Below are 14,694 nucleotides of genomic sequence, written 5' to 3' on the forward strand. Positions count from 1 at the left end.
TTTGCGAACCTCTTTCCATCCTTGGTCAGCAGTATTCTCCATTCCGTTTTGCAACAATACAATAAAAAAGGAAATAAAAAAGAAGCCTAGACAATCTTTACCCTTGATAAACTCCACTCTTTATTTTAAATTTGCCTAATGTTTTTTATTTATTGATACCTTGCTATGATGGGTAAAAAAAACACTAAGAACCTGGACAACCTCCTCTAAACAATGGAAATAGAGTTTTGTTTTCATGGATTGCTGTTTTTGAATACTTTCACCACGTTTATTATGAACCTACAATATCCAATTTCATGTAGTCTGCTTTACTATAGATGGAGAGGATTAGATCTCTTTTTGTTGAGCTAGTTGTTCTTCATTTTGATGGTTCTACTCTTCGGCTAAAAGCAGTGATGTTGTCAGATTCTATTGGCTTTTAGGTGAACACCCCCTGCCCTTCTCCGAAGGAAGAAAAAGTGGTCTGTGGAGAAGAGGAGCAATAGTGCAGTGTAAGAAGTCAATGTATGTAGCTAAATTTATATGGCAAGATAGTAGCTGCTCTTTCCCTCTCAATCTGAACTGGCTGTGGGTTGTTATTTAGCACATATGACCTTACAATTCAGGGAAAGGGAACAGTGTTTATATTAATCATGGCATGGCTTTAGATTTTGATATCATTTTTTGGAAGTGAATCTTCAGGGCAGCCAGTAGTTTTAGTGAGTTTTATCCACTATGTAAGTTAGATTTGGGGAGCACAGCAGATTCTGCAAAGACTCGTGGTTTGACAATGAACTGCTGAAGTTAGCTTTCGAATGTTTGTATGAGATTGGTGCTGACATGGAAGCCATGTGATGTAGTCCTAGGTAGAAATAATCCCACTAGGAGCCAGGGTAATGGGTTCACCTAATAAGGCTGGCCGATTGGGACAGCTTAGGCTAAATAGGGCAGAAATTAGAGTTAAGTTAGGTTTAGGTTAGGGTTGTCTTATATGGTAATGATAGGCAGGTGTAGGGAAGTCTAATGGTATAGGTTTTATGATGTTTGAGTGAATGGAAGTAGGTGAGATGAGTTGGACAGCAAGATAAGGTTATTGGAGACAATTCCTAATGGAGGTAGGAGTAGGGGATTCTAGGGTTTAGGGTGGTGGGGGTTTGATGAAACTTGGATCGAGTGTCAATAATGATGTAAGGGATGTATGCTGGAAGTTGGTTTAAAACTAATGGACAGATTTGAAGTTATGGAGGAATCCTAGTTAGGGTAGGAGTGAGAAGAAGAAGGTTTAAACAAAGTTCAGATTCAAACTTACTGGATTTGAAGAGATCTTCAATGGCAGCAGCTTTGAAGATGAACAAAGGGGTCTCCCGATCTACAAGATGCAAGGAGATAAGTAGCAGCCCTCCCGATCTTCACGATGCAAGGAGTCGATTGGAGATCCACCAATCCCTTCACCTTGATATTACTCACAAGGCACACTCACGATGGAGCCAAGGCAGCAACAAAGGCAGCAAGCATAAAACTGAGTTTTTATTAATCAAATTCGTATGTAATGCTGGCCTCCCTTACAAACTTATATAGAAGACTCAAAAATAGGCTTAGACACTAAAAAGGAATGAGCTAACCCTATCCCTAACCTATTAGGTAACTTAAACCAACTAGGAAACTAGAATACTAAAGGAAATAGACTCAAAACATGGCTGGACTTATAGAGTCCGAATCCAGTCCAACTTACATCACATGACCACTTAATCAAGTCACATGATCACTTAAATTGAACCAATTGGATTCAACCAATTTGAACCGGTTCAATTAAAAAGACATAAAAATAAACTAAGTATTGGGCTAATCCCGTATGCAACCTATATACCCATATTGTAGGCCCATAAAAGTGGCCTATTACATTAGAAACCCATGGGATCAAAGGCCCAACATGTATGTAACCCAACCCTAGACTTATTCCCAATGACACAAGCCCTATTTGGTGATGAATTTGCATCACCATGATCCAGGAAAGGATCAATGGTAGCAATATTTGGTTTTGCAATGTTTGCTCACAGTTTGAATGATTGGGATAAGTTAAAATTTGCAGGCTGGCTTGTAAGTGTTTGTCAGATTTAGGGTTTGGTGAGGCAGGATACAGTAGAGTGCCATCTTGTGGCATCTTTGTGATTAAATCCACTTGTGCATCAGCCTGTGGTTGCTCTAGTAATTTGTCCTTTGCAGAAATTTTTGTTTGGCTTTCTATAGAGGTATCTTTCTTTCTTTGAACAGCTTTTAGGGCAAGATAATTAAGAGGGGACAGTAATTCCGAATATGTGCTACCATTGCCAGGTTACCAAGGTTAAGAAATATTAATTACTTGTTGCTACATTGACCCTTTTCCCTTGGTCGTAGTCCCCATTCTCTGGAGATGTTTGGGATGCCTTGGGTGATCCCTGGCAGTGCATGGCCCTGGTTGGATGCAAAAGGTTAGAGCCTTTGGTCAGAGTGGTAACATCTTCTGGAATCTGCTACCATTTGCGATCTGGAAAGCACCATGGAAAGGTAAATCCTAGATTTGAATGAAAGTTCGCTTCTGCCAACACAGTTACTGATTTTGTTATTAGGTTATCCAGTGTGTGACTTTATTCTAGAGTTTGGAAGCTTTTACTACCGAGTCCTAATCAGAATACTGATTCACAGTGATGTCATTGAGTAACCTTCATGCTTAGCTGTTCATTAGTGATCATTCTTTATCATTAAGCAGTCTATGCTTCTGATGCAGATCTGAAGGTCTATTGCAGGAGATCCAAAAGAGGCCAGCCTAGCATGTTTAGTCTTTTAATTTCTATCTTTAGTTAGTTTCTTTAATGTTTTAAGTGTTTAAGTTGATCTAAATGGGCTTATTTAGTGGAAATAAGGTTCTAAATCTCAGTTTCGACCAGCCAGAAACTGAGATTTGGTTGAAACTGGTCGAAACCAGGTATTTTTTCCCAGCCAACTCAAGCTGGTGGTTTCGGGCCCAGAAATGTTTTTTTGCTTTCCCACCCCCTTCTATACGGCCTATTTTTTACATTCTAAATACAATACATGAACTATTTTCACACCCAAAAAAAAAAAAACACTCAAAATGGTACTTCTGGTGACCCAAGTTTACTTGTGTAGCTGAATGATCTTGTACATTGTACATTAGCCATATTATAAATACTAAGTTTACATATAGTTAAACTACTAGAGAATTAAATAATTCATTTTAACCAAATAAATTATACAACGCTCACCACTCAATTCCACGAGGAGTTTTTTGGTGGGTCCAATCCACGAGCTCTATACCATTGAAGATGTCAGAGCCATTCCTTTGAATGCACCACATATGTATCCCATGACATGCTTTGGGCCCAATTGTTCTAATAGTCCATAATTGCCCATCTATGAGCGCCATTATCAACTTGTGTGAGATATCCCAATCTAGGGAAGGGCTCACTGAGACTGTAAGAAGGTGGAGCCGACACACATGATTGGGCTGGATACCGGAAGATATTGTCGACAAAATATAACCCAACACTTGACCCATCCCCATATCCATAGGTAGCAGAAGATCCATCATGGTCACTCCCATATCCAAATGAAGTAGATGATCCACCATGTCCACCACCATATTCAAATGAACCGGTGCTCTTGTAGGATGGTCCACCCACATATCCACCATACAGTCCATACCCAGCACTTGACCCATCCCCATATCCATAGGTAGCAGAAGATCCATCATGGTCACTCTCATATCCAAATGAAGTAGATGATCCACCATGTCCACCACCATATTCAAATGAACCGGTGCTCTTGTAGGATGGTCCACCCACATATCCACCATACAGTCCATACCCAGCATGTGATGCTGATCCGACGTTCTCGAAGCCACTATCATGATTTTGTGTTGGATTGGGGGGTCTCTGTTATGAAGGATGGTGCGCTAATGCTCAGATCCTCCACTCTCCCCCAAACTCATGGCTTCCATAATGCCAGGCAAGCTCGATCTGTCCGAGATGCCGCATCAGTAGGTCCGAACTGCTTGTGAGGACCTCGACTATAGCCTCTCGAGGAACGTGCACCATGATCATCATCTCATGTTGCATGAGTAAACTGAGTGCCCCTATGAATCTCTGTAGATCTAGCTCTAAATCACCCTGTGGTTCCTGAATCATTTGGTCCTCCTCATCACTTAAGGATCGTAGTTGTCACGGTGTCTAAGAGACCCAAGGCGTTGGAGACGGTCCAAAATAAAGGCGACACCAACTAGGCTCCCAAATCAACCAAGGCGCCTAGATGCCTAGGCGACGCCTTGACAACTATGGTAAGGATGCTAATCTGACATTATCATCATAATACCCACCAGTACCACCACCACCACCACCATCATCATCATCATCATCATCATTAATCATTATCATCAGCTACACTACTGCTAGGGTGTGGCTCGAATGGAATTGGGGCTTGCGAATGAACTATGCCCTCTTCTACCATATATTCATCAACATCAACACCTATCTATGAAGCAATCTTGCTGTTGGGCCGACCCCCAGCCTCATCTAATAAAGGCTTACCTCAATCTTTGACCCATTTATAAAGGGGATTCTTTTCATCTTCATCCTCTTGTAATATTTCTGCCAACTCGATTGGGCTTGTATTGTGTTCCATGCCAAGTCGTATGTGCTCTTCTCTCAATCTCATATTATAATGCACATAGACCAAGTCCTCAAGTCATTTAGCATCCAACTGGTTCTGCCTCTTGCAGTGTATGTGGATGAATGTACTCCAGTTACACTCGCATACAGTGGCAGAACATGTATGGGATAGCACTTTGCGTGCTATCTTGGATAGGTTGGGTAAATCACTATCATATTGCAATCACCATTCAGTTGCAAGAGAGCATTAAATAAGGATACATACTTAAATATGGATGAAAAGACTAAGGTGATTGGACCAACTAGCAGCAATGCCATCCCGAGCCACTGTTGCCACTGATCGGCCAAAACTCCCAGTAGCATCCCTAAAAGCTTTCGTTTGTATCCATTTTAGTTAGCATCAATACCAACAAGTATAATTGCATAAGTTTTTACCTACTAAACAATGGCTGATTCTCACCTCGGCATTGATAATCCCTTGTCTAGTTGCATTTGACTCGAACCTTTCAACCACTGCATGAGCTGCATGTCTGCATCTATCAAATCTTGCTTCATCCCAAGTCTGCATAAGTTTTTACCTCCCACGGTTCTCACTCTAGTCATCACGCCATCATGCATATCTTTAATTATTATCCACGTACTTACTCGACACCCTTCTCTTCTCTAGGACATGCCAGATTAGCTCTTTAGGGAACTTTGTCGTAGGCTTTTTCTAGGTCAATAATATATGGAGGTTCTTCTTGCAAACTCTAAATCTTTCCATAAGCCTCCCGAGTAAGTAAATAGCTTTTGTCGTAGATCTACCTGGCATAAAACCAAATTGGTTCTCCGAGGTAGTTTCACTTCTCAAGTGGGCTTCAACGATTCTCCCCCATAATTTCATAGTATGACTCATTAGTTTTATGCCTCTATAGTTATTGCAACTCGAAATATCTCCTTTACTTTTGTATATCGAAATTACAATGCTTTTCCTCAATTCATCTGGCATTCTCGTTGTGCTCATAATCTTGTTAAACAGATTGGTTAACCAAGATAAACCACATAATCCTAAGCTCTTCCACACTCCTATTGGTACTCCATCTGGGCCTTGTGCCTCGCCTACTTTTGTCTTTCTCAAGGCTTCTCTAACTTCCGACACCGTAACCTTTCGAATATATTTATGTCGAGTGGTATCTTGATGAGTAATGCAGTCTTTTGGACCATTAAAAAGGGAGGATATGCAGCTAGCAGAAATAGATTGTGTGGCTGGGACATTAGATTTGGTGATTTGTAAAAAATTTGAAGGCTGTAGAATGTAGATATGGACAAAATAATGCAAACTGAAAATCCAGATTAAGGATCTCAGATGCAATTGGGCCCGATAGTCAAATCTGGGTAAAGGAAGCAACTGTGTTGTCAAGGGAAGAAATCAAATTGCTGGAAGGGGAGGAAAGAGAGATGAGATCGATCTTCTTGGGAGAAAGAAGAAAGAAGAGAAGAAAAGAGAAGAGAAGAGAAGAGAAGAAATCAGATTTGGGATGCCAATCCCGTATGCACTGCTCAACAACCCCAAAACTTAAAAAAAAAAATTCATTCTTTATATCTCTAATTGATGGGGGGATGTATTACATATATATATATATCGACCTTCTAAAATTCCTAATTTGACTCATAAAAGGACTCCTAATTACTCTAATACACTCAATAAAGTAAATAAACTCAGAACAGAATTCTATCTAGCTATTAAGGCTGTGTTTGGTATGCATTCTTGGAATGCATTCTAGATCGATTTCGCATTCTCAGACGATAAAAACAACCATTTTTATCATCTGAGAATAACCTAAAAATCGTTCCTAGAATGCATACCAAACACAGCCTAAGTATCCTAATCAAACCCAAACACTCAATTTAACTACTAATCCCGTGTACTAACATTAACCCCTCTTTATAGGCTTATAAATTAGGCCCGTTACATCAATAAACCCAAAAGTAAGAAGCCTAAGGTCTATAGAACCTAACCATGGGCCAAAATAAAATTTTATGAGGCCCAATTGACACAATTGGACAATCTTAACCGCATCACAAAATGAGTAAGGACTGTTGATTAAGTTATGATTTTTTTTTAAGAAATGGAGGCATTGATGAGATTATTTTACTGATTGAGTTATTTCTACCCCGTTTTTGTCATGTCTATTTGGCAGTTGTAGGATGCCATTTGTTCAATTAAATGAAATGAAAGTTAAACTAAAACCTTGATTAGATGTACATGTGATGCTGAACCAGATAATGATACTCAGGTAATGATGCTTCTGCTGATCTTTTGTTTTGTTTGAGTCAGGGACTTGCAGAACTTCTTTTCATCCTATATGTGCAAGGGAGGCAAAACACAGGATGGAGATTTGGGGAAAGATTGAAACAGATAATGTAAGCGATCTCTTTCCCAACTCGAGAAGGTTTGTCACTCAGTCTTGCCCCAGTATATATTATGATGGTGCCCATTATCTAACTTGCTTTGTGTAAACTTCTATAGGTTGAACTGCGGGCTTTCTGCTCAAAGCACTCAGTTTATCAGGACACTACTGTTACTCAACAATCAAGTAGCCCTTTGTCTGTTGTTGATGGTTGTGATACTTTTGTATCTCATTCTTCTCCTCTGACACTGGTAGAAAGTGAACCACACAATTCAAGGCTTGGAATTAAGAATGAGGAACAAAGCATGTTCCATTGTAAAACCACTGATCTTAATTCTAATAAATCTGGGGATGTTGAGGATACTGTGCCGGGTTCAAGATGTAGGTCTGAATGCGGTGATGCACAGCTCATTACCATGGAGGCTGTTGGAAGGAACAGCAACGGGAATATTGGTTCAACAGACTCCCTTGATTTTGTACAAATTCTGAAGAAGGTAACTAGGGTATTGTGTGAATTCGTTCTTCTGAACTCACTATGTGTTTTGGCAGAATTCATTAATTTATTTGTTGTTGCACTTGTTTTTAACCTTCTGCTGTCTCTGCAGATAATTGATCGGGGAAAAGCCTTTGTGAGTGATGTAGCATTAGAGATTGGCATTTCGTTGGAATCATTGACCGCAACACTTGCGGTATTTTAGAAAAAAAATGCTGTAACTTCTTATTTTTCATTTTTCATTGGTTGGTGAAATATGTCATGGAAGAATTTTTACTGTTTTTCTTGTTTTTTCTTCTGCTTGATTGTGTTTACTTTTTCCTGTAGGGGGAGCGCCCCTCCTTTTCCCCTGACTTGCAGTCCAAGATAATCAAGTGGCTTGGAAATCATGCTTATATGGGTGCTGCACTGAAAAACTCAAAAATTAGGAGCAGCTCCACAATTTCATCAAGGGCTGTGCCTGCAGGGCCTGATGGTCCTAATGGAGTTGCAGTAGCGGATTCCAGTCACCCAGATGCTGTTCCTGTCAAGTCAGTTCCACCAAGGAGGACAACAAAAAACAACATTAGGATTCTAAAGGATAAGAAAGTTTTATGCTCATCTAAGGAAATACTTAATAAGCAAAATGATGATGGAATAGTGACAAGTGAATTTAATGAGCAACTGCTTGTTCTTAATGAAGAGTTGAATGATGGTTCTGGTGATGAATCTGGTTCTCTTAATGGAGATCGTTGTAAAGACCCACATGTCACTAGCAAGGTAACCATATTTACCAGCACTAACAAATTCAATATTTTGATTAAAGTATTGGAATATCCTGTCTTCTGTGACTAAAGCCCTGAAACATAAAATGGGAATTAATTTCCATATTTGAAGTTAGGTTTAAATAATACAATTTTTTATCTTGTGGTAGAGAAATTTAGTATTTGTTTCCACTCTTTATTGTTTTTCAATTGATAGATTTCTTGTAATTTTTTGAATTTGGCATGAATTTTTAATCTACTTTTAAGAAGCCCATTTATTATTCAGTGCAGTTCATTTATGCCGTTCTTTTTTCTTCCCAGTTTTCAAATTCATTCATGCTATCTTGATCTACTTTACCCTCTAATCTTTGAATGATATGTTCACCTGCCTTAATTTTATCATGGTCGATATTATGAATAATGTAGGTATAAAATTTGTTTTACCTTCAAAAAGTTGGTTTTCTCAAGCTGTTTTTGATCAGTTACTGCTCTTTGTACGAAATTTGCTATGTCATGCTGCAGAATCACTTCTCATGCACCCATATTGATATGTTGAATCATCATTTTATACTGCTGACCTCCAACAGTAGCGTCATTTTTGGTGTTAGATTCCTTTTGCTGATTGGTAGTTGACAAAGATTTGGCTTTTTGACAGGATTTAGGGAAGAACAGTTTGGTGAAATGACTGAAATTGCAGTTTGATGTTTTTAGGCTAAAATGTGGGGGTTTAAAATGTCATGTCGACCATAACTTTCCTTCCCTAACTTTGTGTGTTTCATGGGTTGTGCTTGTCTGAATCGTGTTTGCTCTAAAAGGTCAAAATGGTTCTCCTCGCTACTTACTAGGCCGTTATCTGGTCCATTTCTTTAATGAGCCCTGAGAAGGTACAATTTGTCGAATCAACGATCCATCACCAACATTCTCCCTTGGATCCAGGTACTTCTGCTCTTCCTGCTCCTGTTGTTTGTGGTCCGTATTTATACTAAATCTTAGATCTTCTACCTGTCTATGACTCTGGCAAACTACTAAGACTTGAGGTCTTGGAAGTGTGCTGCTCCATGCTGTGCAGCATGGTGGGTGTGTAACTTGAAGCTTGGTTGAGGAGTTTAGGCCCAGTGCTGGTCTGTAACTAGCGGTGAGGTTGTAAAGTCAAGAAATTTCACCAAGGAAGTTTATGAGTTTCTTGAGAGCTGAAAATGGGGGACTAGCTGTGAAACTTTCCTGCTCTATGGATCTCTTATTCATTTTCTTTAAGAAAATCCTTACAGTTGGCTTGGAATTATACAGAATGACATCAACTCACCGATGTGGCCTCCTGCCTTAAGGTGGAAACACGTTATTTAGATTTTTGTTTGGCCTATTAAGTCACTCTTTCACCCAGGGAGTACATCCTTTCACCTTTGTACTGTTAATAATGCAGTGATTGGTTGGATCAGATTCTGGGAGGATCTTTTGTGTGTGTGAGTTTGTATTTGGGACTGAAGGTGGAAGATTATGGTACCATATTTTGAATTGGTCCATCACGTTTTTATTATGGTGCTATATTTTGAATTTCTTGGTATGAGTTTGGTGCATCAGGGGGTATATGCTGTGGAGTTGGCACTAGGCCTTATTTATTAACAGGGAATGTATCTGAATCCTAAAACCGTTGAATTGAAACTCCAGGCCCACTCTTTATTGTTTCCTTCATACTTATAATGTGCAGTATAAGATCACTTTGGTCAGCCTCTTCTCCCACCTCATGATGTATTTGTCTTATGCAAATTTGTAGATGATTTTTTTTTTTAATTTGTTGCCTATAAAATTTGTTTTTCTTGCATGCCAGTGCAAGTTGAAGAATCTCTGCACACTGCACCATATTTTGCCACATGGAAGAGCAACATGGCAAATCCAACTGGATATCTAGGGAATGGTCTAGAGTCTGGACTGACCAATTGTCAAATAGCTGCTTCATTCAATCATTTACCCTCCCATGTATTTCAATGCGCCCTTTTTGCAGTCCTATACATCATTTTCGTAGTCCAGGTCACAAGATGTTTTAATGGTGGGTTTTGCCATGTAGCCAACACCAAATGGCTGAAACCAAGGTTCTAAAACTCGGGTTTTGACCAGCCAGAAACCGAGATATGGTCGAAACTGGTCGAAACCTGTATTTTTCCCTTGCCAACTCGAGTTGGTGGTTTCGAGGCCCAGAAATGCCTTTTTTGATCTGATTTTTTGTATACGACCTATTTTTGACATTCTAAACACAATGGATGAACTATTTTCACCACAAAAAAAAAAAAAAAAAAAAAACTCAAAATGGTACTTGTGGTTTTTTACCTAAGTTTGATAGTGTATATTATTCTTGGACATTGGTTGGAAACCAGGACAAACACTTATTTATGCCAAATATCATTTACGTAAACGGTTTGTTATTTCATTTGTTTGAGGTATTATTCGTAAATAAGCAAATACCCCCTATTTGAATCGAATAAAAATAGTTAAAAAAAAAAAATTCAAAAGGATAAAAAGTCAACCCCCCTAGTTCAAGAACAAAGATTGGATTTTCGGCGGTAGGTGAAATTTTCAACTTTCTAATGGTTCGGTTTTTCTCAATTCTAAAAATTTCATACATCTTAATATGGTAAAACATTGCTAAAAACCAAAAGTGCTGTAAAATATTCATTTGTTTGATATCTAGAAAAATATTTTCATTCATAGCGATTTTAAACAGCATTCGTGCACACCAAATTAAGTTTGATTGTAACATAATTCTTTCAATATAAATCAGATTTAAACAATCTTAGATTTAGTATTGTTTTACCACATTAAGATTTATGAATTTTTTAGATTTGAGAAAACCCCCAGCATTAGAAAATTGAAATTTTCACTTACCGCCAAAAATCTAGTTTTTGTTTTTGAACTAGGGGGTCGACTTTTTATCCTTTTGGAATTTGATTTTTTTAATTATTTTTATTTGATTCAAATAGGGGGTATTTGCTTATTTATGAATATTATTTTAAGTAAATAAAATAAAAAATATAAAAACATTTACTGTATTTGGCACAAATAAGTGTTTGTCCTAGTTTCCAGCTAGGTTTTGATGTAGATAAGTTACCTAGAGCTTATCTTAATAGAAATAAGCTTTGGGTTGGGTTATATATGTGTTGGGCTTTTAATTCCATGGGTTTATTTTGTAGTTGAGCAATTTAATGGGCCTAAAATATGGGTAGAAAGTAGGAAAACAGGATTTACTTCCTTAGTTTAGTTAGAGTCCTATTTTGAGTTTGTTTTCTTTATTATTTTGCTTTCTTAGTCAATTTAGGTTACCTTATTAGTTAAGGATAGGGTTAGACCTTTATTTTTTAGTGTCTTAAAGTCTATTTTTGAGTCGTCTATATAACTTTGTAAGAGAGGCTAGCATTGAACTCGAATTTGATTAATGAAATATTGACTTTAGCCTTTGTTAAAGTCCTTATATAGGTGTTCAGGTTGGGTGAGATGCCCATTCCCTTCTCCATCCCCTTCCATCAGTTAGATTAAACCCTAATTTTGTTCAAGTCGAGTTCAAGAGTGCTATAAGCTGCTTGGATTTCTTTCAACTGATTGTCAGATAGATTTCTTGAAGATTATACATGAAGATCATTGCTGGTTCAACAGGTTACAAATTTGTGGTTTTTTATTTGTTACTTTAACCAAGGAAATTGTTCCCTCATTTGAGTTTCCATTTTTCTCTTGTTTCCCTTATTCTTACTTCCCATTGTTCTCTTGGTTTCCTCATATGATTTTTATTTCCATTGCTCTCCTTTTTGTTCTTTGGAGATTTTCTTTTTTGATCCTTCCTGGGATTAGACCTATTTTGGTCTAGTCTTACAGTAGGTTTGCTCAAGTTTCGATCGGGATTAGTGACTCTTAGATAGGTGTTCAGGTCGAAACTAGTGAAATATGGTCGAAACATGTCAAAACAGGGCGAAACTGGTCGAGTTGGGTCAAAACATGGGACTTTTTAAAGTCGATTATCATCTCGTCTCGGTTTCTTGCGAAACCGAGATATCTCGATTTCTTGCGAAACTGAGATCTTGGTCAAAACTGCACGTTTGGACCGAGATTTAGTTCCATGGCTGAAACTGGACATGTCAGCAAGTGTTTAGGGTCTACCTGTATACAAAATTTCAACCCCATCAAGCTGCCATGTTTAGTAGAGGTAGGAGCCCAGGTCAAATTTCTTTGTTTGGCATGACCAAGCAAAGAAAGCCTTCCTGAGAAAACCCTAAGCTTTATAAAAGCTAAGCAGCCACCAAGAGGGGAGGGCAAAGACGCAGCACCTGTGGGGTGGAGAATAGAGGATTTTGCTACTTGTTAATATATGCATACCCAAAAAAAACAGTGGTGGTCCCATTGTGGGGAAAGAGTTACCTCCTGCCATACAACAGAAAATGAGCAGTTTAGTAGTTCATGGGAATGGCTTCTTTCTAGAGTCCACTTAAGCCCTACGGAAATTTAGGTTGGCCAATGGATCAGTTGGCACTCTTGTCAATATTTATTATCATTATTGTTTTCATTGTTGTTACTTATAAAGGCTTGAAGGGAAACTGAATGTGCACCTTGAGCTGTCACTGACCATTTTTTTAGGGTTGATACTTGGTAAGGGCCAATCAGTGACAAAATAAGAGTAATAGATGAGTTTGGGAACCTTGAACTGAATAGTCTTGATAAGTCTTAACTGCTTGTCGGAGGCACATCTTGAGTCTATTCTTATCAAGGATTTAACTATCAATATGTGGGATGGAAATCTGATCGGTCTTGGTCCAACACAAATCCTGATGGTTCCAGATCGGGGGCAGATCGTCTGAATTGCTCTGGATTGGTAGCGGTTTATCCGCCCCATACTTATACCAGTACTTGAAACCTTGATTTTTTTTTAGTTCCCAAACTTATATAGTTCAACTGAAGTATAAATGCTAATCTGTAAAGATGTTCATACAGCTAGTTTTGTCAAAGAATTCCTCTAGAGCAAGTCATACCATTTCTTGCCAGCCTCTTGCTTCGGGGAAGTGGCTTTGCTTGTACTTTTCAATTCCATTAATAGACATTTTTTTTTATATTCATTAGGAAAAATCTGATCAGTTCCACTGTGTTGCCTAGCCTCTATTTAATTTTATATTGTGATGTGGGGAATGAAGTTGGAAAATGTTTGGAAGGAAGGAAAGTTGGGTGGGTGCTAGTTAAAATGAGCTTCAATGGATGCACATCAGTAGAATACCTGCGTTATATATGTTGGGAGAATCTTACTAGTTGTTCAAAGGTTATTCTTTGAGAGTTACCTCTTGTGCAATTGGAGGAGGAAAAAGAATTTCTCAGCTGCTAAGGTTTACTTTCCCTATTCCTTTCCATGTGGGAAAGATTGCAGTATTACACTAATGGGATCTGTGGATAGAAGGTTGTATGGTCTCTTCTGGTATCATAAACTCTTCTTGACCATGTTGTAGATTCATTTGCTAGGTACAAAAAAATATTCAACAGGCTTACTTTTCTCAATTATCAAGCTGACCGTTTTTCTGTGGGTATCGGTGCATGGAATCTTTTTGTAGGAACAGAAATTTGCTTTGTAATTTTCTACTTTATATACTTCTTTCTATTTTGAAAGAAAAAGGGGAAAAAAAATGGTGTTTGGTTGTATGGATTATTATTGTGCGAGTTGTATTATGGAATGACTTATGATTCAAAGAGTAACTTTCTGGTGGTTACCTGAAATATCACTTTCAAGGCTTTAAATATAGAATGCTTATGTGGGCCTTGGTGCAGCGGTAAGGTTGCTCCATTGTGACCAAGTAGTCATAGGTTCTAATCTATGGAAACAGCCTCTCCTCGAAGCGGGGGGTATGCTGCGTACATGATGACCCGACCCTGACCCCGCAGTGGTGGGAGCATCATGCACTAGGTATGCCCTTTTTTTATGTGGGCCTTGGTGCAACGGTAAAGTTGCTGCAATTTGACCAAGTGGTCATGGGTTCGAGTTTGGAAACAGCAGCCTCTCTGCGAAAGCAGGGGTAAGACTTGCGTGCATTATGACCCTCCCCAGACCCTGCAGTGGCGGGAACCTCGTAAACTGGGTACGCCCTATGCCAGATGGCCCAAGATTTAATGTGCCTTGTAAATATTCATATCTAGCAATCATAGCGTGATTTCTAAAATATTCTGTCCTTATTTTCTTTTGTTTATTATTAAATTCGTGAAGTAAAAATATTAGCGACTATATAATCTGCTGTATACATCCTAAAGAAAAATTGCTTCCTTATCAACTTTGGTTTGAAATCAGATTTATAGTACGTCCTTATCCTATCATTCTTGACTTGTTCATATCAAGGATTTTGATAGACTGAGGCTTCCAAGAGAAGATGTCTAAGATAGGGTCAACATTGTTGCTCTATTCATTTTTAGATCTT

The 14,694-nt window shown here is 38.5% G+C and overlaps 1 protein-coding gene across 3 annotated transcripts in view; it reads left to right on the plus strand.

The window, feature by feature from the left end:
- The window catches only part of LOC122654214, a 41,893-nt gene that overhangs the window by 2,645 nt on the left and 24,554 nt on the right, over positions 1 to 14,694 (plus strand). For all 3 annotated transcript variants that reach the window (XR_006331882.1, XM_043848203.1, XM_043848202.1), the window contains exons 2-5: positions 6,958 to 7,043; positions 7,150 to 7,524; positions 7,636 to 7,719; positions 7,851 to 8,282. Coding sequence is in view for 2 of the 3 variants with exons in the window: in XM_043848203.1 (XP_043704138.1) it covers positions 6,958 to 7,043; positions 7,150 to 7,524; positions 7,636 to 7,719; positions 7,851 to 8,282 (977 nt within the window). In the remaining variant the exon portion in view is untranslated. The remainder of the gene's footprint in view (positions 1 to 6,957; positions 7,044 to 7,149; positions 7,525 to 7,635; positions 7,720 to 7,850; positions 8,283 to 14,694) is intronic.

This window comes from Telopea speciosissima, chromosome 3 (genome assembly GCF_018873765.1).
Source record: "Telopea speciosissima isolate NSW1024214 ecotype Mountain lineage chromosome 3, Tspe_v1, whole genome shotgun sequence".
Lineage (NCBI taxonomy): Eukaryota > Viridiplantae > Streptophyta > Magnoliopsida > Proteales > Proteaceae > Telopea > Telopea speciosissima.